The sequence below is a fragment of the Lethenteron reissneri genome, chromosome 3, assembly GCF_015708825.2.
Source record: "Lethenteron reissneri isolate LAM-NWPU_2019-01 chromosome 3, ASM1570882v1, whole genome shotgun sequence".
Lineage (NCBI taxonomy): Eukaryota > Metazoa > Chordata > Hyperoartia > Petromyzontiformes > Petromyzontidae > Lethenteron > Lethenteron reissneri.
The window spans coordinates 983670-1009107 of record NC_083781.1 but is presented as its reverse complement, the minus strand read 5'-3'; the positions used below and the strand labels follow the sequence as shown (position 1 = coordinate 1009107).

The 25438-nt window shown below is 48.5% G+C and overlaps 1 protein-coding gene across 4 annotated transcripts in view; it reads right to left on the bottom strand.

Annotated features, from left to right (window-relative positions):
- The window catches only part of SUZ12 (SUZ12 polycomb repressive complex 2 subunit), a 52133-nt gene extending 28832 nt beyond the window's left edge, over positions 1-23301 (bottom strand). Inside the window, exons 1-7 of one of the 4 annotated variants that reach the window (XM_061555157.1) lie at positions 22841-23301; positions 21731-21952; positions 17180-17226; positions 16389-16456; positions 4544-4615; positions 2822-2874; positions 2153-2244 (exon numbers count right to left, since the gene is read on the bottom strand). In XM_061555157.1, coding sequence (XP_061411141.1) covers positions 2153-2244; positions 2822-2874; positions 4544-4615; positions 16389-16456; positions 17180-17226; positions 21731-21872 — 474 coding nt within the window. In that variant the 5' untranslated portion in view covers positions 21873-21952; positions 22841-23301. The remainder of the gene's footprint in view (positions 1-2152; positions 2245-2821; positions 2875-4543; positions 4616-16388; positions 16457-17179; positions 17227-21730; positions 21953-22840) is intronic. The other 3 variants (XM_061555177.1, XM_061555166.1, XM_061555185.1) reach the window with 3 other exon arrangements.
- Positions 23302-25438: the final 2137 nt, after the last annotated feature.

Below are 25438 nucleotides of genomic sequence, written 5' to 3'. Positions count from 1 at the left end.
GTCAAGTTAGATAGTGACAGCTTTAACATTTAGTACTGAGGTTTTACTCATTCTGTTACCTGTAAATCAATGCAATGTAAATAAATGTGAAAAGCACTGAACACGATCAAATGGCAGATAAGCTCATATGTTGCTCCGAGACAAACACAGCCAATCATCCTCACGAGTTGCTAAAACAAGCGCCACTTTGAGGGATATTAACTGTGGGTTTCCCATGGCAAGACTCATCTTCGCCATAGAAATATTAGAATTTTCACTTCTGACTCACAGCCACCAGTGACGAACACCGCAATCGCTAGAGCGGTGAGACAACTGACAAATTCTTTATGCTGCGTCTGCCACATACCGTGGGACAATGGCGCTTTTCACGAGGCTTGGAAACATAAATCCCTCCCGATTGTATATATAAAAAAAACACTGGCACAATCGGTGTACACACGGGGCTGTCCGATCCACGCGTCTCTCGTTGTCCGACACTGCATGTGCCCGGGGTCAGGCAATTCGCTAACACCCAGCAGCATCACCTTCTGGGGAGCACGAAAAAGCCACGTTCACCAAATCTCAATTGGGTAACGCAGAACCTGCAAGGTGCCGATATTTTTTAAACCTTACTTTGCACTAAGAGCAAAGCAAAAGACACTGCAGGTGCTCTCTTCAAAGTGAGCCTAACCAGGGGAAAACATGAATATTTAGCAGCATTATAGTGAGTAAAAGCTCGCTCACGGCACAAACAACACCAGCATTCGACACTGTTCACATTAAAAAGTGCTGCTCGCCTGCCTTAACCCTTACACACTTGTCGCCACGCTGGGATTCGCATGCACGCACACACACCACACACGTGTTCACTGCTGTCGCCCACGCAGCACACCTGGGGCCTCGTTCTGAACGCCCCGGGGCCTCACCTCGCAGCGCTGCGCCTGCATCCAAAACCGTGCGACTTGGCACGCCAAACGTGTTGACAACTGCACTGCTGAGCGAGAGATGCTACCGTCCCCGGCGGCGGTGCCGCCAACGTTTGAAAATTATCACAATTCAGACTTTAAACTTTTGTGACTGCAGGAATTCATATTCTTGGTTCTTTCGATAAAGTCACGTAAATAGAAAACGTGACTTTACCGAAAGGACCAAGAATATTATCACAATTCACCGGGAGTTTTTTTTTTATCTTGTACCCCCAAGTCCGAGCAGATCATCCGGAATAAATATCGAACAAATGACCGTTTAGGTCAACGCGCAATTAACAAGTAAAATGCAGAGCGGAGGGAAAATGTGCAGATTGCCACGCTGGTTTCGGCAAACTAAGTCGGGCCTATAATATACAGCGCGGTGGACGAATCCGCACTCGCTGGAGCGTGGCCAGCTTGCTGCCAACACTCACGAGCCGGGGCGGCTCACACGCCGACGTAGCAGTCACATTTGCTTTAAACGGTTTAAAAAATAAGAAAACGCGACTAACAGTGACGGTTTAAATATCACATGTTAAGCTGCTTCCGAGACAAAGTGATGGCGAGGTGGCAGCCGGTTCGGAGCAGGCTGGTCTGCTGCGTGAACGACGGCGGTGAGCTTGCGAAGCCCAGCATGGCACCGCTGTCGGGGCTTAGGCTAGGGTGAGCAGCTCGTCCAAACGTGAATAGTGACGGAAACTCCACCTGAATATGGCTGCTTATTCAACATGCACACAAAACTTGGTGAAAAAAGAACAGGGACATGCGTGCAATCGATTTATGAAGCTCCTCATGCCCGTGATTTCCGTACGAATTTCCTTACTTTCGGCCCAAGGCTCGGGCTTACCGCCTGTAGTCGCGTCATGGTTAGCAGAAACGATGTTAGATTTATAAAGCGTATGAACGCGACAACATCTCAAGGTGCCGTACCAAAAACGGTGGATATATTACAGTTCATTTCGTTAAAGTTTAGTTTGGAGGTAGGGACAGTGACTTGCACTGGCTGAGGGTTTTAAGCCATGGGTAGCGAGGTGGCGGGGATGTGAGAGGGCGACCCGAGTTCGGTACGCGATATCTCAGTTTTTCCGCTCTGCGAACGTGCGCACGCACGCAGCGGAGGAGTGCACGGCCGCGGCGAGCCGACGGCCACGAGAGATTCACGAGCGGTGACTCGTGGTGACGTGCAACGATGGGGGGGGCCACACCTTGCGTTTCTTGTGGCACACTTTGACGAGGAGCACCTCCAGTATTGCCGAGTTCTGTTCGTTCTCAGAGTTTTGCGTTGCCTTTTCTGTGCCTGCAAACAGCAGGCAAGGCCCTCATCACTCAAACACTCAACAACACGGCCACACGAGAGCCCTCGCCTCCTCAACAAGGCGCATGCTCAGCGCCCCAAGTCTACTCTTACAGAAAGCCTCCTTCCCTCGACGCTCGACTGCACGGACAGAGTCGAGGGGGCTGCGACCATTCGATTTCAGTTTGTACGTGTGTATGTTGTACGTATGTTTGTCTATGTATGTTGAACTTCTTTCCCACCATATGTAGCCAACCGTGCTAATCGGATGTGCGGGATGCACGTGCAGCTCCTACTATCTCCGTTTGCCCTCGCCGCTACGACAACTAGTGGACTTAATGACACGAAACACCTCCATTTTATTTCACGTGGTACACAGCACACACTGCACATGCCAAGACAGGCTTATAAACCAGCCCCCCACTGAGTGTTTGATAAAATTAAGGCCTTCGGCGGATGGGCCATGTGGACAGGCATTTGTCTGTGTAGTGTGTGACAGTGGAAAAATTCATAGCAAATCAATTGTGATGGAAGAAATTCCATATAATTTTCCAGTTATTAAAAAAAAACTCCAACTTACCACTCGTGTGGAAAAATCCAGTGAAGTTTAGCTGCAAATGTCCCGATTGTGTGCTACAAAAACAAACACAGGTAACAAACCTCAGTTTAATAGGTGTCATAATAACGATAATTAAAATAAATGGACAAAACAACTGCTTTCCTATTCTATAGAAAATCCAATATCTTCAGAACACCGTAAATGTATCTATTACAAAATATCCACTTACACCCACCACAACCTCACAAGCAGAGCCCCACCCCCCCCCCCCCCCCCCAGTGCACCGTAGCCAATGGAGAGTGAGCTGCGCTCGACAACAGCACAGTCGTCACAAAGGCAGCTCACGTGCAATTGGCCGCTCTGCGGCGACGGTAGGTGGATCTCAAAAACAAGGTTAACGTGGCCCCCAACGCTCACGATAACAAACCCTGGGTCACGTGTAAAAGCGTGATCGGCGCGATATTAAATTATGCTGCTTCGCTTCAGACAATGGGCACCAGGCGTGTGTGCCAGAGTAGGAGCCTCCCTCCCACCCACCCAGTGCCCTTGAGGAAACCGATACGGTTGCTATAACACGTAGGCTTTCGCGACCAATATTATTCATAATATAGGTTTTTTTGGGTCAGATCGCGTTATTTATAAATGTGTCGTAACCCTCCACCACCCGACACGGCCAAACAGTAAAAAATGTGTCACTTTACAAAGGACAAATTAATTGACTTCTTTAGCCCACCGGTGTGCTGAAGAGAGAATCAACGGCATTTTAAAATTTGAGTACGACGTTTCGCTGATAATTACAATCAGCTTCATCGGGCAAGAATGGTGAAGCTCTCCTGTTGCTTCCGGGCTTAAATAGAGCAGCATCCGGGTGACGTCATCATTTAATTCAACTCAATCTGGTGCAGTGATTCGAGGCAAGGAGGGGGAGGGTATTGTAATTATATAGATTGGTAATCATTCAATTGTTATTCATTGGTATTTGTTTCCCTTATAAGGAATTGTAATTGTATTTATTTGATAATACGCTTCCAGGCCGCACTAAGCCTGTAGCTGTCAGAGCGATGGAAATTATTTCTGTTTCTCTCAATTTCAATGGATTCTTGGCGAGTAATAATTAGTTTTACACAACACTTCAACGTTATGAAAATTAAGAGAAACAGAAATAATTTCAATCGCTCTGACAGCTACAGGCTTAGTGCGGCCTGGAAGCGTATTATCAAATAAATATAATTACAATTCCTTATAAGGGAAACAAATACCAATGAATAACAATTGAATGATTACCAATCTATATAATTACAATACCCTCCCCCTCCTTGCCTCGAATCACTGCACCAGATTGGATTGAAATTAATTAAATGATGACGTCACCCTGATGCTGCTCTATTTAAGACCGGAAGCAACAGGAGAGCTTCACCATTCTTGCCCGATGAAGCTGATTGTAATCATCAGCGAAACGTCGTACTCAAATTTTAAAATGCTGTTGATTCTCTCTTCAGCACACCGGTGAGCTAAAGAAGTCAATTAATTTGTCCTTTGAAAACTTGACACATTTTTTACTGTTTGGCCGTGTCGGGTGGTGGAGGGTTACGACACATTTATAAATAACGCGATCTGACCCAAAAACCTTGATTATGGATACGGTTGCTGCCCTGCCGTTTACCAGGGCCGCGAGGCGCCCCGTGGCAGCTCGCTCCACACACCTACATGCCACGGGGACACTCGGCGCAGCCATACACCCACCTTGGAGCGCTGGGGTCCCCCTTCATTTGATCTTCGACCCGAGACAGCATTTCATCCAACTTGAAAACTTTCCTGCACAGCGACAGAGGGGCACGCGGGGCGGAGAGGGGTCAGGGTGAGCAGCAGAAAACCAGCAGCGACATCTGTCGGCAGAGAACGACCGATCATCGCTAAATTCGTCACGAAGGTCCAGCATTGAACGTGCATTTCGCGCTGCCACCCTCATGTGGAAAAGGTGAAGCTAGCAAGCAGAGACAGAAAAACACAAAAGGCATTTCGTCACGTGAACGTAAACCGTGTTTAACTTGGCTCACAAGCAGACCTCGCTTAGTACTCAAGATGCGTTCCTGGAGACGTGAACATTCATCGAATCAGTGCTAAAAGGGTTCATTATACCATTGTATATATGGGGATGCATTCCCGACAGCATTACAGTTGATCATCGGTCCCGGGCCGATCCGGTGAAACCGTTAAAGCTGCTCCAAAGGCTGTAACCAGTCAGGTGATCGGCACCGTTTGCGTGACAAAAAAAGTAGCTATGCTTGATTTCAATGTCAAATATTATATACAGTACATTATATCATTTTTCAATTTAACACGTATATACATTTTCATGAGTAATAACGACAGTAATAAAAACAGAAACTATTCGGGGCCATCCAGCCTGAAGTGCGTGTAATTCGGCGTTCGCATCAGTCTGGCGATCGTAAAACACAAGTTGTTGAAACAAGAGTGTTGTTGTAGTCCTACGTATATCAGCCCATAATATCGAGTCTTCGAGATTAGAGTGGTAAGTACGGTATACAGTAAATTCGGTAACTTTTTACATTGGGATATTTATTTTTGTGTATTCGTAAGTTTATTTATGCCAATTTCATATAGTAAACAAATTTTAAATACTAAAAACATACAAAACACCGAAAAATATGTTATGCAAAAATAAGCTACTTTAAACGTGATTATTCGTTGATTTTTTTTTTATCCGGCGCCCCCTTCTCCCCGAAGTCGCCGGATAACCGATGATCTACTGTATTTCTTTTGCATAAGCAATGAGGACTTCATTGGGGTATTTACTACTATATTTACCCAAGAATGTCAGTGTGTAACGCGTGTGACGTCACTCCACGTCGACCAGCCCCCCCCCGCCCATCATTAAACAAGTCGGCTTTCTGAGGGTCACGCGCTAAGCGAGGTCTGCCTGCATTTTCCAGTTTTCCACTTAGTCTAACCCAATGAATATAGGTTACATAAGAACATAGCTTGAGATGTAACAAGTAGATTCCACGGTTAAATAAAATAAATACCAGGTGACTGAAAGTCAACACTGGCTGTTGTATGGCTGGACTGAACCCTGCCATGGGAATGTGCAATTTCCACTTCCAGCTCAGAGAAACCAATGGAGAACTTCCCATTTTATCGTGTGTGTAGACGCGCCGACTTTTTAAACATCCTAAGAGTCGTGAGCACAGCCTTGCTTATCAATGCTGCTTACACTGCCTCCTGCTGCTATGCTTTTAAACTTCCATCGCGTACACGTCGCCAAAACACTGAGCGACTATCCACCTCCATCTGTTTCCAGATTCCAAAGAATACAAAACACAGAATCACATCCATGCCTTTTACATTATTAATCTCTCAAGAGCGTTTAATCGATGAGCAAAATGCACCCTTCTCCACGCCTCCCGTCTCGATATAAATACAGCTCCTTCAAGAGCCGGGTTCGTCCACTCCCAAGGATTCATTATCGTTCCAGAGGCAATGCAAACAGCCTGAGACACAGGCTCAACCCGCAAACAAAAAACGCTTGCTCCACTTCTCGCTGTGAGTGTGCGCCAGAAAAAACAGGGTCGTCATGGTCTGCAAGCCACATTTACACACACAGACACGCAGAAGCACACACATGCAGACACGTGCACACACGTATGAATACGTATGCAGACACGGAGACGTACACACACGCAGACACAAAGAAAAGAAACAAAGATTCCCTGTATAGCCTTAACAGACGATTTGGGCAAGGGCTGTTAGCGAGCATCTATGAAGGCCGGCACAGCACACGAGGGGGTGGGTGGCCAGCACCACGTTCGACCACCTTTGTCTCTCTGGTGGCAATGTTTACACATCGCATCAGGCACTCATTGGAGGCCGAGTCGACCTAGGGGAGGCCCAGGACCGGTTCATCGTCACCGCCACTGGCCGTGAGCAGGAATTAAACTCGGGTCACCAGGTTCATAGTGCAGAGTGCTAACCACTGTGTTACCGCTCCCCACACACGCAAACACCTACACGTGCACGTAGACACATACACACAACACACAAGCAGATATACACACACACACATGCAGAGGCGTACACACACACACGTACACATACACGCAGACATACACACAGATGCTAGGGACGATCAGGTTTGAGAAGGGGATATTAAAATATGCACATTCACACTTTTTCATGAATTTTTTATAACAGTGACCCCAGACACCAAAATGTATTACCTATTAAATTACCACTGCTACATTTCATTGAATTTTGGTTCCCATATAAAATGCTTCGTGTGCCAGTAGTTAATTCCAGGTCTCCTTTAAAAGGGACTCGTGATAACATAGGTTATAAGAGTTGCACGTTTATAAACAAACTCGCTTACTGAATTGGTGCTCTCATGATTACAAATTAAATCTGTCCATCTCTCTACCTATCTATTCACATGTAGACAAATAGCTTCACAATCTCCCTCATACAAAGACCCCCGTATAGCCTGAACTAACTGTTGGGTCAAGTGCTGTTAGCGAGCACCTACGAAAGCTGGCAGGGCACACGAGGGTGTGGGTGGCCAGCACCAAGCCCGGCCACCTTTGTCTCCCTTGTGGCGATGTGTACACACCGCACCAGGTACTTATTGGAGGCAGAGTCGACCTAGGGGAGGCCCAGAACGGGTTCAGATAATCGTCACTGGTGTTGGTTGTGAGCGGGAATTGAACTCGGGTCGCCAGGTTCATTGCCCAGTGCGCAAACCGCTGCCCTTCCACTCCCCACATAAACACGTGCACACACACACACTCTGGACGTACTGTATGCATGTAAACACGTTGAGCATCTCTACTACGACTACTGCTGCTGCACACCGGGTCTCAAGAGAGGTACCCCCTTCGTCACTTCACCGATGAGAAGGGGCTGTGTTTGCGTGATGGCGCCTTGCGTCTGCAGGGGCCGAGTGGCGCCCCGTCCCTGCAGGCTCGCAGCCTCGCACGCGCATTTTTGTGGCGTCGGCCATTACCGGCTTCCCAGCGGAAACTCGGCGGCTTTGGGGAGAAGGGAATTCCACCGCGAGTCAGTTTTTTTGCACTCCAAGCACGGTGGATGCAAGCATGAGCACGGCTCCGAGGGCCGTGGCCGGCACGTGCGCGCGGGGTCGATCCTCGAACGGCGGTTATGAAGCGCCAGGCGTCGTTAGCCGCACCGTAGCATTAGCAAGAGCACGCTAAAAGGCGAGGCTTTGATGTGCAAACAAGCGCAAACCCGAGTGCCGGGCAACCGCGACGCATATTCATTACAGTCAAAACAAATGGTGCTCAAAACGGCGTGTTTGTAGATTACACACACATACACTAATATCTCCCGTGCAGCCACACTGACCGCTGGAGCAAAGTGTTGTGAGCGAGCGTCTATTAGGGCCACCGCAGCACTACAGCAGCACGGGACAGGGTAACGGTGGGGACAAAACAGCACGTGGCTGGCCACCTTCCATTTGCCCAGTAGTGCTGCTGACAAAAGTGTTTATCGGAAACTCATCTCAGGCCGAGTCACCGCGGAGGAATACCCAGGCGAGGTTCGGATACCAAACGCTGCGAATGTTACGTTGTCAGAAATTCAATGCAGGTCTTTGGGAATGGCCGTGTGCAGGCGACTGCACCGTGTCCTACGTCCACTGCAGCCGCCACCACTTACGACACAACATTCGGATTGATAAAATTATCAGTAGAATAGCGCATGTCATTTTAGTGCTGATCCAATAGAAATGCACATTATTATGATCACATTAGTATGTGTAATGTACAGAATAGTTTCACACGCCTCTTTAAGATAGTCTTGCAAAGAATAAAAATCCCACTTCATCCCAGCTTCAAGGGCCAACTACACCCGACACCCTGGCGGCACTCTGCACGCAAGCGGCCTTTACCTAAGAACGCTAATTAGTAACGAAAGATCGACTTTATTCCACGGCCACTGATTAAGCAGCACGTATCAGGCACGCGCGTCTGCGGTGGCAGGGGCGCACGCGCCAGCCCCTCGTCTCCCAACATCACCCTCCCGCTGCCGCTGGAGAAGGAATTAAGCAGCAGTTGCTATCGGGCCAGCGCGGAGTAACCCAGCACTCAGGTGGGTACGCCGCCTCCGCTGCCTCCACCGTAAGCCGCGTTCAAGCCGCCTCCCATTACTTGTGAATGTCAAAGCCTGGAATCGTGCCGGACAGGCAATGGGGGGGGGGGCCCTGCCACACAAAACAGGGGCCTCCATCCGTCACCAAACAAGAGCCCCACGCCGTACACAACTAAACGAGACAAAAGAAAACTATTATTCCAGGTAAGGCCCACTGAGCTATGTAGCTCTTTTTCAGAAAGGACCTGGCCACAAAACGAGAGCTCAACGAAGTGGCTTATCGTGTGGAAATTTATAGCAGCCAAATACCATAACTGCATGATTCTAAATGTGGAGTTAAAAACCAGAGAACGGAGAAAAATCCACGCGCCCGGAGGGAAAAACGCAAAATCCAAATATACAGCAGACATCGGGGGTTGGGATCGAACCCATGCGCTCCTGCATACCAGGTGAGGTAGTTAACATCTCTCCACCTCCGTACTTTCTCGAACGGAGAAAAAGGCAAATGAAGCAATGCAGCCTGACATTGTCTGGTGCGTTGGGTCAATATCAGAAGATTTGGGCCAGAAGGGACCGGTTTACTGCGAAGAATAAAAGTTGTTATCCAGCCAGCCGATGTCATGTTTGATGTGCACGCCTTGCAATTGTTGAGAGCACTTTATGATGTTTGTTAAATGCTCTTTGGGGATAAAAACATTTGTTTTAAGTGCCTATATTTTTAAAAACACACACAAAAAATACTATTGTTGTCACTTCCAGTTGTTTGTATATCCCAAGTGATAACAAGTAGCTCTCCGCAATGGGCTGTCCTACCCCCCAGGCAAGTGGCGATACCCGATGTCATTTTTAACGGAGCCAAACAATGGAAAGGCAATATTCCCCAGTGGGTAAACTCAAAATAAGCGGCCGACTCCCACATCATATCCGGAAGCATTTGCAGTTCTCACCCAGTCAGGTTTTCAAAATATTTTCGGCTAAGCCACTGCTGTCATACCTGAAACCGCCTACGTGTGACTCAATCGGCCATGACGGAAAGGCCATTTTCAGACATTTTGACAATGGGATGTTTTATTTTACTGCACCTAACTTTCAGCACTGCCTATATACACCGTTAACTGTCAAGCAAACATGAGCCTGTAGTTTTTACGCCACGAATAAGCGTAATCTATGCAATGTGAGTCCAAGCATGTCTGCCAACATTTTGCCGAAACCGACCTGTGCGGTTGAGAGTGAAGGATGCTACGCATTGCGTCTAATTGCCACCGGAGCCCGCCATAAACCACAACGGTCACCATCGCATTTATCTCATTCACAAGTAACACACAACAGTGCACCACCTTTGAACAAATAAACGAGCGCTTTGGATTTGGACCAAACAAATTTTGGGTGCCGACCTGCTCCGAGCATTTCTGCTGAACGAACGCGCACCCCCCACAAAGCAGAGCCAAACACTGCACACGCCGCTTTGCTAAACGGGGGCGAGGATTAAGCGAGAGAGTCGAATGTGCAAGCCACGTGCACAAGCTCCAAGCTCACGGTGGAAGAGCTCTGCCACCGGTGGGTTTGGGAGTTCACCGACAGCGGCGCTCGCAGCCAGTGGGGGGGCGGGGGCACATCCAGACACGTGGTCAATCCGGGGCAGATTAATCCTAATTAACCCTTCAGGTACCTGGTATTGACGAGACCGCCTGTGCTCAAGGTGATTTAATCATTTATGTGCCACTTATTGCCGAGCAGTGGTTTTGGTAACGGGAAGCCATCTTAGTTCAGCACAATTCATTTTTAGCCACGTGAGCATTACATTTTTGTAGCTCTTATTTGGTAATTCGAGGCGTTATAACATTAAGATGACTCTTAACCACAGCGTACATTTGCCTGTCCAAGCCAAATACTATTAATATAACTCTGAGAATACTCAATAACAGGTGCATAGTGAATGTATTGCTTCTGTGTCGGGTGGTGGTGGGTTGAACACATTTATATTTACGTGACCTAACAAAAAAACTACTATGGATATTGGTCGCAAAAGCTTACTATGTGTTAAACTGCATTTCTTCTCCAGCACAAATACAGGAGGCAAGCGGGAAAGGTGAACAATTCAAGAAACCTGAAGCAATGACAAAAGCGCCCATTGAAAGGCACAATATTGCAACGCCATAACCATTTACAGCCTAATCACGAGGGTTTACTACTTTACAAAGTGCAGCATGCGAGCAACAGATACCAGAGGGGCTAATTGGTCATAACCTCAATTTTAATTAAAAGCCCTCGATTATAATATGCTGTGTAAAACGACAGCGAGGCTTTTACGTGGAGCTGATATTATTCAAAGCAAACCCCTCGCGTGGCCATCGCACGCACGCGTGACGACAACGATGATTACAGCAAACACATTTTTCCACATTGTAATAATACTTGCGCAGCTCATCATGTTTACTGCGTCGTATTGTCTTTTGAGGGTGGGGCAGGTGTGCGCCTTAACGAGCTGCGGAGAGGCTTTTCGGCTGCTTAGTGACAGCTGAAACCAGCACCGTTGGCAGTCGGGACTTGAGAACAGGTTTGGTGGCGACGGCGGAAAGGGGGGCTTGTTGCGTGTGTTCAGGATGATCGGTAGAACGATACCTCCTGTCCGCGGTGCCCATAAGCCGAACGTCAGAAAGGGCGCTTGTGGCGTGCAGCAACTGAGAGCGCCGTGCACTTAACTGGCACGAACGTTGAGCATTACGTTATGCTCACGATGCATAATACATCCAGCCGTACGCGAGAATTGATTGCTGGTGATTTACGCGACGGTAATCACATGCAAACGACGTGCTCTTACATGCGCACGAGAGAACAAAACTGTAAAACCAAGAATACAATTCGGGAGAGAAAAAAACATGACAAGAAAAATCGAATCCAATCGCAACCCCGAGTCGTGAAAAGTAATCGAACCGCTGGCGGAGTGAATTGTACAATGCCTTATGGATACGCCGTGGCAATGTGGACGTAAGTGGCCCCCACTTCTCAATTGCCTGGGTGTCTGCATAACCTCAGCCGTGAGCCACATTCAATTACGTAAAGAAAATAGGACGCGTCTGAACACGCCGATTAAGCTTCCTTCCTCTCGACAGGCAGCAGCAGCAACAGGCACAGGGCCCTCTACCCAGAACCGAGAGACCTCTCCTTCTCAAGACGCGGAGCGGCAACGAGGAGGCCAAATACAGTGAGGAGAGGGAGGCCGTTTGTGTCTAAAGGTGTCTGTAAAGTGGTGACGCTCAAAGCGCAATTCATTTGAAGCAAGCGGTCAAAGGAAGGGGTCAATTTTGAAGCCATTTCTCCATCAAACAGCACTGTATTTATAACCCATTTCACACACACACAGATGGACAAACTGGTGGATTTCCCCACACTTGCCGACCGCACACACACACACGGACACATGTATAGACACACACTCTTCATCAGACACGAAAGTCGCTGCTACGGGTAGCTGTGTGCATTATGCACCACGAGGCAGCTGTGTACATGCCGGTGGGTGCAAGCTACAGTACTGTATGTAGCCTTGCGCGCAAGCGAGACCCCGCACGGCCGGCACAAAACGCCGCGCCGGCTTTGAGGGGCGACTGCGCCAGGTTGTGCTGTAAAAGCGCTGCTCAGAACTCAGGCGTGGACTCGGGAGAAAATAGCCCCTTGGTAACGCACGCACAGCTGGACTACTCCGCATCGCCGGGTCGCGAGGCCATCACCATCGGCGGGACCCCGGGCCGCTGCATTATGTATGCCCGTCAAAGACACTCGGGTAGCCCTGCTTCCCCGAAGAGAACGTGGAGGCGAGTGCTGTTGGGAACCACCTGTTAAGACCGTAACGGGCCAAGTCGGGGTGGTGCGGCCGGAACCATTGCTGACACACTTGTTTCCCCTGTGCTTTTGCTGGCATGCCACACAAGCTACTCAAATGTGGCACAGTCAACCTTGGGGAAGGCCCTGGACAGGTTCAGAACCTACTTGCCACCGATGTGCATCAAAGCTGGTAATCTATCCCTGGTTGGCAAGACGGTAGCGGAGGACATCACAATACTGCTTTCCCAATATTCCTTCCCTTTCAACCCCCTAGGCTTAGAACACCTCAATCCCTCCCCTCTACAATAACCGCACAGAATTAAATGACAGTCTTCTCCACACAGGTACACCGCGTTATTTGTAAAGGATCTTGAGATATACTGTAATAGCATTTCGATGCTTTAGAATATCTAAATTGTATTTTATTAAAAATTGGTACACAGAATCTCACACACACAAACTGTACAACCACAAATACGTGTGAACTATACTGCTTGAATAATGTCTTAAGCGCGTAAACACTGCGAAACTAAACACTACACACTATCATTATTTATCCTCCTCCCGTAACCACAGGGCTCCCCTGCAGTTGTTGTTTTTTTTCCACAATGCTGACAGAAGGAATCCTACCGACACAGATTATTTAAAATGTTTTTTTTTTCAAGAGCGTACAAAACTGGCTACCCTAAAGGAAATGGCACACGTGCTCTGTGGGTCAGTAGTACACACACAAACCATGGCAGATGCGGACACCTGATGCACAGGAAAAATAAAAACTCATTCCAGTGTGCGACTGTGGGCATCCAGAACAGACCATACAGCAATGTAACGACGCAACGCCCGATCCACAAATACGCAGGAGATATCGCGGCGGTACACTTCGCTGCTCCCGACACAGTTGTTTGCCTTCACCACCTGAATGTGAAATTGTAGTTGTTACTCTGCATATACATCAGCAGCCATATGAAAGAAGTAGCAGTACACACTCCACCCACCCCACACTGTATTCACAGGATAGCGCGCGAACCCAACTGGCATTACGTAATGGTCCCGCGGTTTCAAAAAAAAAATTCTCAGATTGATATGAAAACCTTTTTCTTTTCCCCCAATAAACTACGCACCAAGTTTCGCTGCCCACACTCGGGGATTTCCCAAAGTTGGCGACGTTCGGCACAGTTTGAACGGAACAATAGCCTCGGCGATGACCGAGAGGTCAGTTGGGAGAAAACCTTAACTGGATCATTTTACTGCTCACCCACAAGGCCGAAAAGCAACGTGGAAATTTCCGCTAAGTTGTCGAAAAATGTGTCCACATGTACAAAGGCCAACAAAAGTCAGTTACAAATCCTATAACTATGACTCATCCTCAATAAGTCATACACAATGTATACAAAAATGTACAAGGCACCGCGTTATGAGGACACGCCACGCCTTTGATGGTCCGGCTGCAGTGAGTGTGGTTGAAACCAGCCCAAGGTTACATTTTTTTTTTAAGAAATGCTGCTGGGGACACAATCTGGAAAAGCCCAATATGCTGGTGAATTAAATGTTATTTCCTTACACTGATTGAACAACCACCCCTTCCCCCCCCCCCCCCCCCCCATTACCTACTTGTCTGTTTTAATGTAGGTCATCAACACAGCAAGTTTCAGCAAATAACGATAAGAAACATCCAGAGGTGAGTGACCATCGTGGACTATTACTGCCGGTTTTTATTTTTCCAGGTAAGGCCCACTAAGCTATATCGCTCTTTTTCAGAAGCGACCTAGCCACAATTAATTGATAGCCCACGAAGTGGCCTTATCATGTGGAAATATATAGCAGCCAAATACTCCAAACACATGTGGATTTTAAATGTGGATGGAAAAACTGGCGGACCCGGAAAAAACTCCACACGACCACGTGGAGAGACATGCAAACTCCAAATATACAAGTGCCAGGGTCGGGATCGAACCCACGAACTCCTTCATAGCAAGTTAGGTAGTTAACATCTTGGCAACGTGTAACAGCCACCCCTCCCCCCCCCCATTACTGACATGGCTGTGTTAATGCAGGTCGTCACTGCAGCAAGTTTCAGAAAATAATGATAATAACAGCCAGAGGTGAGTGACCATCGCAGACAGTGACGTTACCCGAACGTGTTGGAGGCAGCCAGCTGTAGGTTTTGAGCACTAAGAAACGTCTTCGAGTGTCAACAGCCATCGTATACAAGGGCAACTTTAACAGGAACCTAACACTCACCCAACTGTCTCTTACTGGGAACAACTGCCACCCATTAAAGCAAAGTGTTCTAAACACTAGCGCAATAAAAAAAAACTTGAGAAAGAAAAGGAAGATAAATGACTGTTTTCAAATGTTTAACAGCAGAGGTCAGGTCTGCTATGTGACCCTGGCAAACCTTTTGGTCGGACCAAAGGTTCGCCTTCCAAGGTCCCGTTAGGTTCCGACAGCTCTGTGGAGAATGACTCGAGTCCACGAAAGCCAAGACACGTATCCCATCTCAAGGGCACAGATGAAAATACATGCAGTTTTGCAGGTGGGAAAACGGACTTCGTTGTTAGAAATTATTATCAAAAATGCATTCAATAAAACGAGAGGCTTTCCGCGGCTCTATCCGCGAAACCAAACTATGTGCATGTTTACCTCGCTGCTCGCCAAAGAACACAGGAGGCTACGAAGATATTCTTTGATGGGGGGAATTCAGTCAGCAGAACTGTTTAACATCATGAAAATTCTATTTTTAACTAACCCCAGCAGTTACACCAATTGATAACTTCACTCCACTCAAATTTGTTTGCCATTTCGCATCATATCCGTGCTTGTTCGCGGTTATAATACACACGTATTTTAAGCACTTTGTTTACAAAGAGAGCAGCATGCAGCGGTGTGTATGCAAATTAAGATTTTAAATGCACATATATTTAGTGCAGCAACACTAAAGCCCGGATGCATTCACCCCCCTGGAGATTGGATCAATCGTCACGATTCTGGCTCGCGATTGGATTCGAGAGTAAACGTGGCGAATCTAGCGGCCGCAGCAAGGGTCATGTAAACCGCATTACATGCAACATATACAAATAGAACATTAGCGATTCTTACATGTGCATGTAAATCCATGTATTATTAAGGCCGAGCTTAACAGCAGCACTGGCATTGTAGAATTTAGGCATAAACAAAACAGCCCTTCACCGCCTGAACATCGGTGACACTCTCAACCACAAAACAACATCTGCACGTGTCATCTTTTGTCAAATATCCTACTTGTCTCTCCGTTCTTAGCCCAATAATAATACGTGACCAGAATTTTTACGCACTTTCTTTTTTATCTTGTACTACAATGTGTTTGTGGCACCAAGGACACAAGACAACTTGTTTGCCATCTGAATTGTCACAACAACAGCAAACAAGCATTCTTTACTGCGATATAATATTACTCGCGTACATTCTTTTATCAGGGCACACGTAACCTTTTTTTGGATAATGTATTTTGAATATTTATCACCATCTGCCATGTAACGTGCATGAGCGCACGGCCACCTACACAAAATGTAAACGAAGCACCGCATCCACTCCGGCAGCTGCGGCCAGCCGGCTACTCCGAGCAAACAAAACAAACGCAAAATAACAGTCATTTGATGTGATGTACCTTTTTTCGCTGGTTGACTTGGAGTTTTTATGAGGCATGTAGGTCAGAGTTCTGTGTAAAAAAATCGGCTGGAAACAAAAAGAGACACGCAGAGATGTTCCTATTAGAATGGTGACAGTGCATGCCTCCACACGGGACACATCTTCTTGAGCAAACTAAGTGAGCCAACGTCACGTTTAGACCTTGGATAGACCAGGAATAGCCAAAGTTTACCAAAAGGGAGGTGGTGGCATTAGCAGGTTGGCCCACGCCTGAGTGTGGGAGAAAACTGGGAAATGCTTTCTGCCTTATTCGGAAACACGGATAGGGAATCGTCAACATAACCAGAGCACTTCATCCGAGGCTGGTGGGCAGGAAAAAATATACGTGCGCTCTTCCAGACAACAACATCCCCCGTGAAGGCACGGTCTGCGAGCAAATGTCCAGAAACATTTCATAACGGATAGGGCGCAAAGAGCATTCAGCCTCAATGCCACAACATAACGAAACAATTAACAATATAAAGGTACGCTTCACAAGCAGTGGGCAAAACTCTGGGACACGGTAATTAAACATTGAGAAGTTGCCAAGGATTGTCTTGAGTTTTTCCAGGATTGTGCCGCACGATTCGGTCTAGTGCTCACAGCATGACAAACCAATGATACCTCTCCTAAAAATACACCACGCGTTTCAATTGCACGTTTCACTCTTGGCAATGGATCATCGGCAGAAAAACCAGTCTGCGTTACAAACAAACATACATAATTATTGGGGTTATGTCGCCAGGTGAATGTGCGTCTGAGTGCACTCACCGCTATTAGGTTTCTTGTCCGGAGAAAGCGGTAAATTTGAGTTGGCTCTGCAAAAAAGCAATCATGCCAAAAGATAAGACATTATTGTACAATTACGCATGCATAAACATTCTTGGTGCGTGTGCATGTACACACTCTATGGTTGTGTGTGTACACAACAGAACACACAAAGATCGTGTACCTACACGGTGTGTGAGCAACCAATAGCGCGACAGCACGTTGTGTGAAGTGAAATATTTGACCTTACAATTCATGCATTTGGATCTAGTGGCCAACATGGACAGGAGGCCACGATGAGAAGCTATAACGTCGTGGTACCTGCTGCCTTCAAGTAAAAGCAGCTTCTCTGTCATACGTTCCCTTTCAGTGAGACTTGCTCTGATGTCAATTACCAAGTCCACGTACGAACAAGCAGAGGTACACGGGTATTTATTTAGAAAACATCGACATGTTCACGGGAAAACATGAAATGCAACAGCTTAAAACACACACACACCATGCAATTGTGTACAATGTTAAATTCTCTAGGGCAATGTACTCGTTGGTATTAAGCCATTTGTTTTGCAATTGTTTGATAATACGGTTTACAATTACATTTAATATCCTCCTCCCATGCACTGAGATTTGTTTTTACTTTAAATAAAAATTATAAGGTCATCCTTCAGAGACATTGTCATCTCAGTGGACTTGCATGCTTTAAACTGCGCTCATACGTTGCGTGTAAAATAGACGTATGACTTAAGTCTGCCGTCACCTTTTTAAAGGACCTGTTTATAACAGGGGTGCACACACCTCGCAGTGTCCACCTGTACTCGGGTGTAAAGCACACAAGATGTGTTGTATGCGCAGCAAAAAAACTACAGATGCTCACACAAAAGTATGACTTTACGAGCTTGGCGTGCTACGCTTGTTGGAGAATTCATCAAATTTCTTAGACCACCAATTCCGAGAACAAGTGTCGCCAGATAGGGTGGATACAGCCCCACCACCACCAATGACGCTGCCTATCCCGCTCGTGCTGCGATCAGCAGTTAACCTGGCGCAAGCCTACACCCCCGTTCACTTTCCTCGCGAGGTGTTTGCTTTGGGGCTAGCTTCTAGCTAGCTAGTAGCCAGGCTGCATCTATAAACAGTGCTGCATAACGCACCTAGACTGCATCAAATACTGCACACGCAATGCCTCTCTCGCAAGTTCACAAACAGGCGACTGCATTTCATGACGATGCACGGTGATGACAAAATGGGCGAGCTAACTGCCAAAGAGAACATGTGGTGATGGTGGCGGCGTGTGGATGTTTATGTGAACGTGTGTATGTGGGAGCAGCGTAATTGCTGCTGGCTCCTGAGTAAGGGCAGTGGCCTGAAACGTCTACTCAGGTTTTTTTCTTGCTATGTATCAGGAAAATTACATGTTCGTTTTTACATTGTATGTGTGTATGCACGTATATACACTCGCATATATATGTATGTGTATATAAATACACAAACATGTACCCTTGTATTTGTAACGGGTTATTTGAAATGGCACTATGCAGGTTTAGGTCTGTACACTGAAATATGTTTGTGGCTGATAGGGCCAAGTTTATTTGCAAACGGAGTACATTATTTCGTTAAGTGGCGAGGTCAACGTTTTGTTTGTACTCTGGCAATCTCTGCACCTGTGTGTGAGCACGTGTGTGGACATGTCCACTCATTCATGTGTTTACATGTCTGTAAACTAGATTTACTTGCTGTGCATATATGCACGTGTGTATACACGTAAAATTACATGGCGTGTATGGCTACATGTACATGTCACATATATGAATTGAACGATATATCCATGGAGGCTGCATATATATCAACTCTTTACACACGTCTGGGTAGATGTGTCAATATTAAACCGTTTGGTACACACCTGTACAGGTGTATACCAAACGAAACCCTTGTTTGCGTGTGAAGATTGTGTAGGTTTGGGGAAATATAAATACCTTACGCTATAATTTGCAACGTTTTGGACAATACAATGTCTATTTTGTCTGCTACTTATAGTATATATGCATACGTTTTACAATGCATGTGTGCATGGTACGTGTAAACATTCTGCAAATATTTAAGAAAATGTTTCCTGTGATTTTTGGATATATCTATGTGTTTGTGTACAATGTGTTTCCACTAATGTCAACCCATTGCATGTGTAATGTGTTTGTGCATTAACATTGTGTTGGCGTGCAAACGCAGCGGATTCACATGGGTACACGCGAATACGCAGCGGATCTTACTGGTGCATGGTATGTACAGTACAGTATTTAAGTTGTTTTGGGTGTGCACGTTGTTTGTTTAGAATACACACGTGTGTGTAGTACACGCATGTGTACGTCCTGCATACACTGCCTACACATTGCGCACTGCGTGGCCTGTACCAATGCACGTGTACGCGCTTCGTGTACCCTATAATGTCGGTGTCACAAACAACCACGAGATATGTGAAGACTACTGATCGTCTTTTGCATGGACATATAGCCGTGAACATGTCACACTGTGTACGTGCAAGTTACGCTTTGAGTGTATACTCTGTGTGTACACAATGCGGGTGTATTGCAAGAACAATGTAAATAAACATGTAAATGGATATTTAAAGTATTATCATGCCAATGTGTATATGATGTTATAACGTGCATGGCTTGGGTAATGTGAAATACGTGCGTACGTGTCGACGAGTGTGTGAATGAATGTCTATGTACATACATTATGCATACTGTATGAATGCGTACACGTGTGTACGTGCGCATCGGTGTGTATTAACGTGTACGTTCATGTGTTGTGTGTGCATTAATGAATGTACCGGTGCAAATGCAAATTGTGTGCATCGTGTACCCATGAGTTGTGCATCATTGTGTGCATTGATGTGTGTGCGCGTGAAACCGCGTATGTGGATTCATGTGTACGCATGTATATACATTCTGTGCATTCATGTGTTTATGAATGTATGTATGCATGTGTGTACGTACGTACGTACACGCGTATACATGTGTGTAAACGTGTTCATTCATGTCCGCATGTTTTCGTGTGTGCACGTGTAGACATGTGTGCAGACGTGTGAGAACTTGTGTATGAACGTGTACGCACGCGTGTGCACGTGCATTCACGTGCGCGCGCACGTGAATGCACGTGTTGACGCGTGCAGACGTGTGTGAACGTACGTGTGCACGCGTCTGTGTGTACGTACGTGTGTGTACACGTGTGAACGTGTATACGTTACACAAACAAAACGCGGAGCCATGTCTGGCACCACAATTTCTCTACGGCCCTCGTGTCGAGCAAAAACAAAAAAATCCCAAGCCCACCCAACCCCCACAACAACAACCACCACCACATCGACATCGTAACCTCAAGGCACGGAATGTTTTAGCACGGAGGGATGTGGAATGAAATAATAAATGGCGAGAGGCAGCCGGGACGCGGCGTCTCGCCACGGCTACAACACAAAGTGCAAGACAAAGAACCACACCGGCGACGATTCGTGGCGAGGCGCGAATAGCAACAGCAGAGCCACTCCACCACCATCACCATCAGTCTTTAACAACACTCAACATCATCATCCTCATGCCACCATCATAATCATCCCAAGCACACAAGTGATAGACAAAAGAACGAGGGTGGGTGGCGGGGTGAGACGTACGGAGTCGATACTCGACCACTCACTTTAACCACTACCTACCATCGCAGCAAAGCCTTCCAACACCCTCGCCCACCATCACCATCATCATCACGATGCCATCATCACCATCGCAAACACACAAGCGATAGACAAAAGAACGGGGCCATGCCGTGGTGAGACGAACACAGCCCCGCAGTGTCTCAACTCTCAACCGCGCAACCACCATCATCATCATCACCACCACCAGTCTTTAACAACATTCACCCCCATCATCAATCACAAACTCACTCGGTTTAAATGTAATAACACTCTTTATACACCGCCCGACCTCCTCCCCGCCAGTCTAGAGCTTTTCCCACAATCGGGTCGCGTTGTTGTTGTATGTTTCGTGATACATATGCGCGCGTGTTTATGTACAATTAAAACACACACACAGGCACACGATAATCATTAAGCTTCTAGGCGATCAAAGAGAGAACGGGAGAGAGAATAGTCACGAGCAGAGTGGGGAGAGAAGACCAGGCGACCGACGAGAGAGGCAAGAAAAATGAAAGGTTACGGGAAATAAATCGACGGTAAATACAAGAGAAGGGAGGCGATAGGGGAGAAAAAGAGACGAGAGAAGACGAGTGGGGAAGGGCCAAGACGGAGGGAAGGAAGCAAGGGGAGAGTGGGAAGATCGCCGCGAGAGCCACGAGAAGGAGGAGGCGGGAGTCGTCCCCGCGTTTTTCAAGTTCTCGGCACCGGGGCCCGGCAACGGCCGCCGAGCCTCGCGCTCGCCTGGCCGCGCCGGCCGGCAAAGCGGCGCGTGGGCCCGCGGGGGACTCGGGGGGGGGGGGGGGTGCCGACCGACTTCTCTCCCTCCCCTGCCTCCCTCCCTCTACCCGTCTCCCGAGCCCGGCGGATCTCACTCTCAAACGCCTGCATGAAGAGGTCGTGGTCCGCCTGTATCTGCTCCATGCTGGCCTTCTTGTTGCAGGAGGCGAGCGCTGAGGAGGCCGTGGCCGAGGAGGAGGAGGCGGCCTTGCCGCTGGCGTGTTTGTTGGGGGCCATGCTGCTGCTGCTGCTGCTTCTTGCTGCTTCGTCTTCCCGCGGAGCGCGACTCCCTCTCCCCTCCTCCTCCTCCTTACGGTCTGGCGGCGGAGACGAGGGGGGAGACGGGGGGAGACGAAGGGAGGAGGGAGCGGGAGGAGGGAGCGGGAGGGGGGCACCGTGAAGGCGAGCGAGAGGGGGCGCCGTGCGAACCGCGGGGGTCGGGAGGTGGGGGCGATGTGGGGGGGGTGGTGGTGGAGGCGGTGACCAAGGGGGTGAAGGCGCTGGTGGTGGTGGAGGGGGTGAAGGCGACGGTGGCTGATGTGAATATCGATAGCCTTGAAAGTAGTGGAGATGGTGGAAGGGATGGTGATGATGGTGGTGGAGTCGATTGAGTGGGTGGTGGTGATGGTGGTGGCGCAGATCGTGGCGGTGGAGTTGTTGAAGGTAGTGGTGGTGGACGAAACCGTTTCAGGATGGAAGGTGGTGAAGGTTGTGATGGCGGGGTGATGATGTGATAGGACGGAGCTGGTGGAGGTGAGGTGGTAGTTAATAAACGCCGGTGGTGAGAGGGGAAGGGATGGGTAGTGGCGACAGAAGGCGGCGGGGTTGTGCTTCTGGTTAACGTTTAATTGTGATGATTAATGGGGAATTGTGTCGATGACTAACATCGTGGAGTTGTGCTGATGATTAACGTGGTGGTGGTCGAGTTGTAGTGCTGGTGGTGGCCGTGTTGGTAAAGTTGTGCTGATGATTAAGGTGGTGTTGTGGTGGTGGAGTTGCTGATGATTAAGGTGGTGGTGGAGTGTTTTGTCGTGGTGAAGTTGTGGTGGAGTTGTGTTGATGATTAATGCGGCGGTGGAGTTGTTGCTCATGATTACGGTGGTTGGTGGTAGTAGTGGTGGTGATGGACGCGGAGGAAGAAGCTGCTGCTGCTGCTGCTGGTGGTGGTGAGGGCGAGTGGTGGTGAGTGACTGCGAGAGACCGACCCTGCCTCGGGGGCTCTGGCTGCTGGCGAGCAGCAGCAGCAGCAGGAGGTGCGATGGGGGCGGTCGCTCTCTCCCTGCGGTTCGGTCTCGGGTCCAGTCCACGCCAATGCTCTGGTGGCACGAGGTTTAGAGGCGCTGCCCTCCTGCCAGAGTCTCTGTCTCTCCTTCTACTCGTCTGTCCTGTAACTTCACGTCTCCCCGTGTCTCTTCCTCGTGGCTTGTGCTTACCCCCGGCCTGTTCCCCTCTCGCCTTGCTTGCTGCTTGTCGCTGGCTGCCTCTCTCGTCTGTCCCCGTGCTGTCCCTCTTGCTACGTGTCCGTCGGTGTTGTCTCCCTCCCAGTGTCTTGCGCTCGCTATCACTTCCTGCTGCTCTGCGTGTCTCTGTTCCTTTGTCAATGCCACCGCATGTATCACTTCCTGATATGGGTTGTGTCTTTGTGCGATTCTCCCCGATACCCCCCCCCCCCCGTCTGTCCTTCTCACCCTGTCAATATGCTTGTGTCTCACGTGCCACTGATGGGCCCTGTCCGTCTCTCAGCGTCTGTCTTTCTCGTTGTGTCTCCCCCCCAACATATGCATCTGTCACTCCGATTGCCAGTGTCCGTGTGTGTCCCCGTCTGTCCTATCTCTCCCCCGTTTGTCTTAACCCTTTATGTCCTTCTGTCTCTCTGCCTTTGTCTGTTTCTCCCTCCGTGCGGATCTTCCCTGTCCTCGCTCTCCCGTATGTGTTCCCAGGTCTCAGGGCTCTCTCGTTGTGTCTCCCCTTGTCTCACGCGTGTCTCTCTGTCCCTGTGTCTCTCTTCCTACGTCTCTCTGTACCGTATATATGTATACCCTTGTCCGTCTGCCCCCTGTCTGTCTCCTTGTCTTCGTGTCTCTTCCCTGCACTGCCCCCGATGTCTCCTCCGTTCGCGTTTCCCTGTTCGTGTCCCTCCGCCTGTCTCGGTGCGACTCGCGGTCACCTTGCCCCTGCCTCTCCCTCGGTGGATCTCTGCCCACTCTCGTCTCTCTGTCTGTCTGTGTGTCTGTGTGTGTCTCTGTGTGTCTCTGTGTCTGTCTGTGTGTGTCTCTGTGTCTGTGTGTGTCTCTGTGTAACAGGAGGGAGCAACGGGCCGCGTCTCTGCTCTCCTCTCCGCCCCGATCCAGACGCGAATTCGCGGGAACGCGCGCACGGCATGCTGGGTCGCGTGCGCGCGCGAGCGTGCACACGCACGCACGCGCACCGACTCACACGCACAGGGCGCGCGCGTGTGGGGGCGCGTGTGTGTGTCAGCGCGCGTGTGTGTGTGTCAGCGTGTGTGTGTGTGTGTCAGCGTGTGTGTGTGTGTGTCAGCGCGCGTGTGTGTCAGCGCGCGTGTGTGGGGGCGCGTGTGTGTGTGTGTGTGTGTCAGCGCGCGTGTGTGTCAGCGCGTGTGTGTGTGTCAGCGCGCGTGTGTGTCAGCGTGCGTGTGCGTGTGTGTGTCAGCGCGCGTGTGTGTGGGGGCGCGTGTGTGTGTCAGTGCGCCGCCACGTGGGGTCACAACAGCGGCGCGCGCTTTTGGATATGTGTGCGTCTGGACGTGTGTGTGTGCGTCTGGACGTGTGTGTGTGTGCGTCTGGACGTGTGCGGGTGTAAATGCCTGGTGTGCGGTGTGGGTCAACACCAACTCTAGGGAGACAAAGACGGCCGAGTGTGGGATCTCGCCACACCACCCCGCTAATAGCATTTCCCCCCAACAGCCTGGTTAAAGGTGACATGGGAGCTCCGGATATGTGGGTCATTGTCCACCCCAGCCCCTAGATCGACTCACCCTTAAAGGAGTACCTGGTACCGGGTGTAAACATCAGCACTGGGGATACAAAGGCGGCGCGGGCGTGCCTCTAGCTCCAACATCCAGTCGTGCGCCTGTCATGGATTCTTAATAGGTGCTCACTAACAACAGTCCTTCCCGTGTTAAGTCTGCCAATATGATATACCGGGAGATCTCTGTATGTGTGTGTGTGGTAAGAGAGTAGATTAAGATGAATGCGGAATCAAGATGTTAACCTATTATGGATATCCTGCCTGACCCCTATCAGATGGTGGTGTGCATACAGTCCTCGAAACAGTGACCCTTTGGTCGTTATATGGAAAACATTACTCCGTCATAGGAATGTGGAATGAGCGCCGCCCTGTCGTTTGATCTCTAACCTGTTCACGTGTATGTGTATAACCATACCTACGCACCTTGTGTTGTGAATGCAGTCGCCCAATGTGTAAAGTGGATTGACATGTACAGTATATAACAGTATACAGTACATGTTGATATATATGCTGTGTGTAATGTTATGACCTATAGGTGAACACATGTTAAACATTGTAATACATATGACGTGTGCATGCCCGTATTTCGTGTCCATGTATAACGCTCAATCGATAATCTATACAATACTGTCAATAATCAATACATTATATCGACATGCACGTAACCCTATAGTCTATCCAGTCTTTATATAACAGACTGGATATTCTGTCTGACATGCTTATAGATGTACATCATATAACTTTATGGGATACACATAACCCCATAGACACAACCCTCTGCACATGCTTACTTTGTGCATTAACTAACGGAGGCA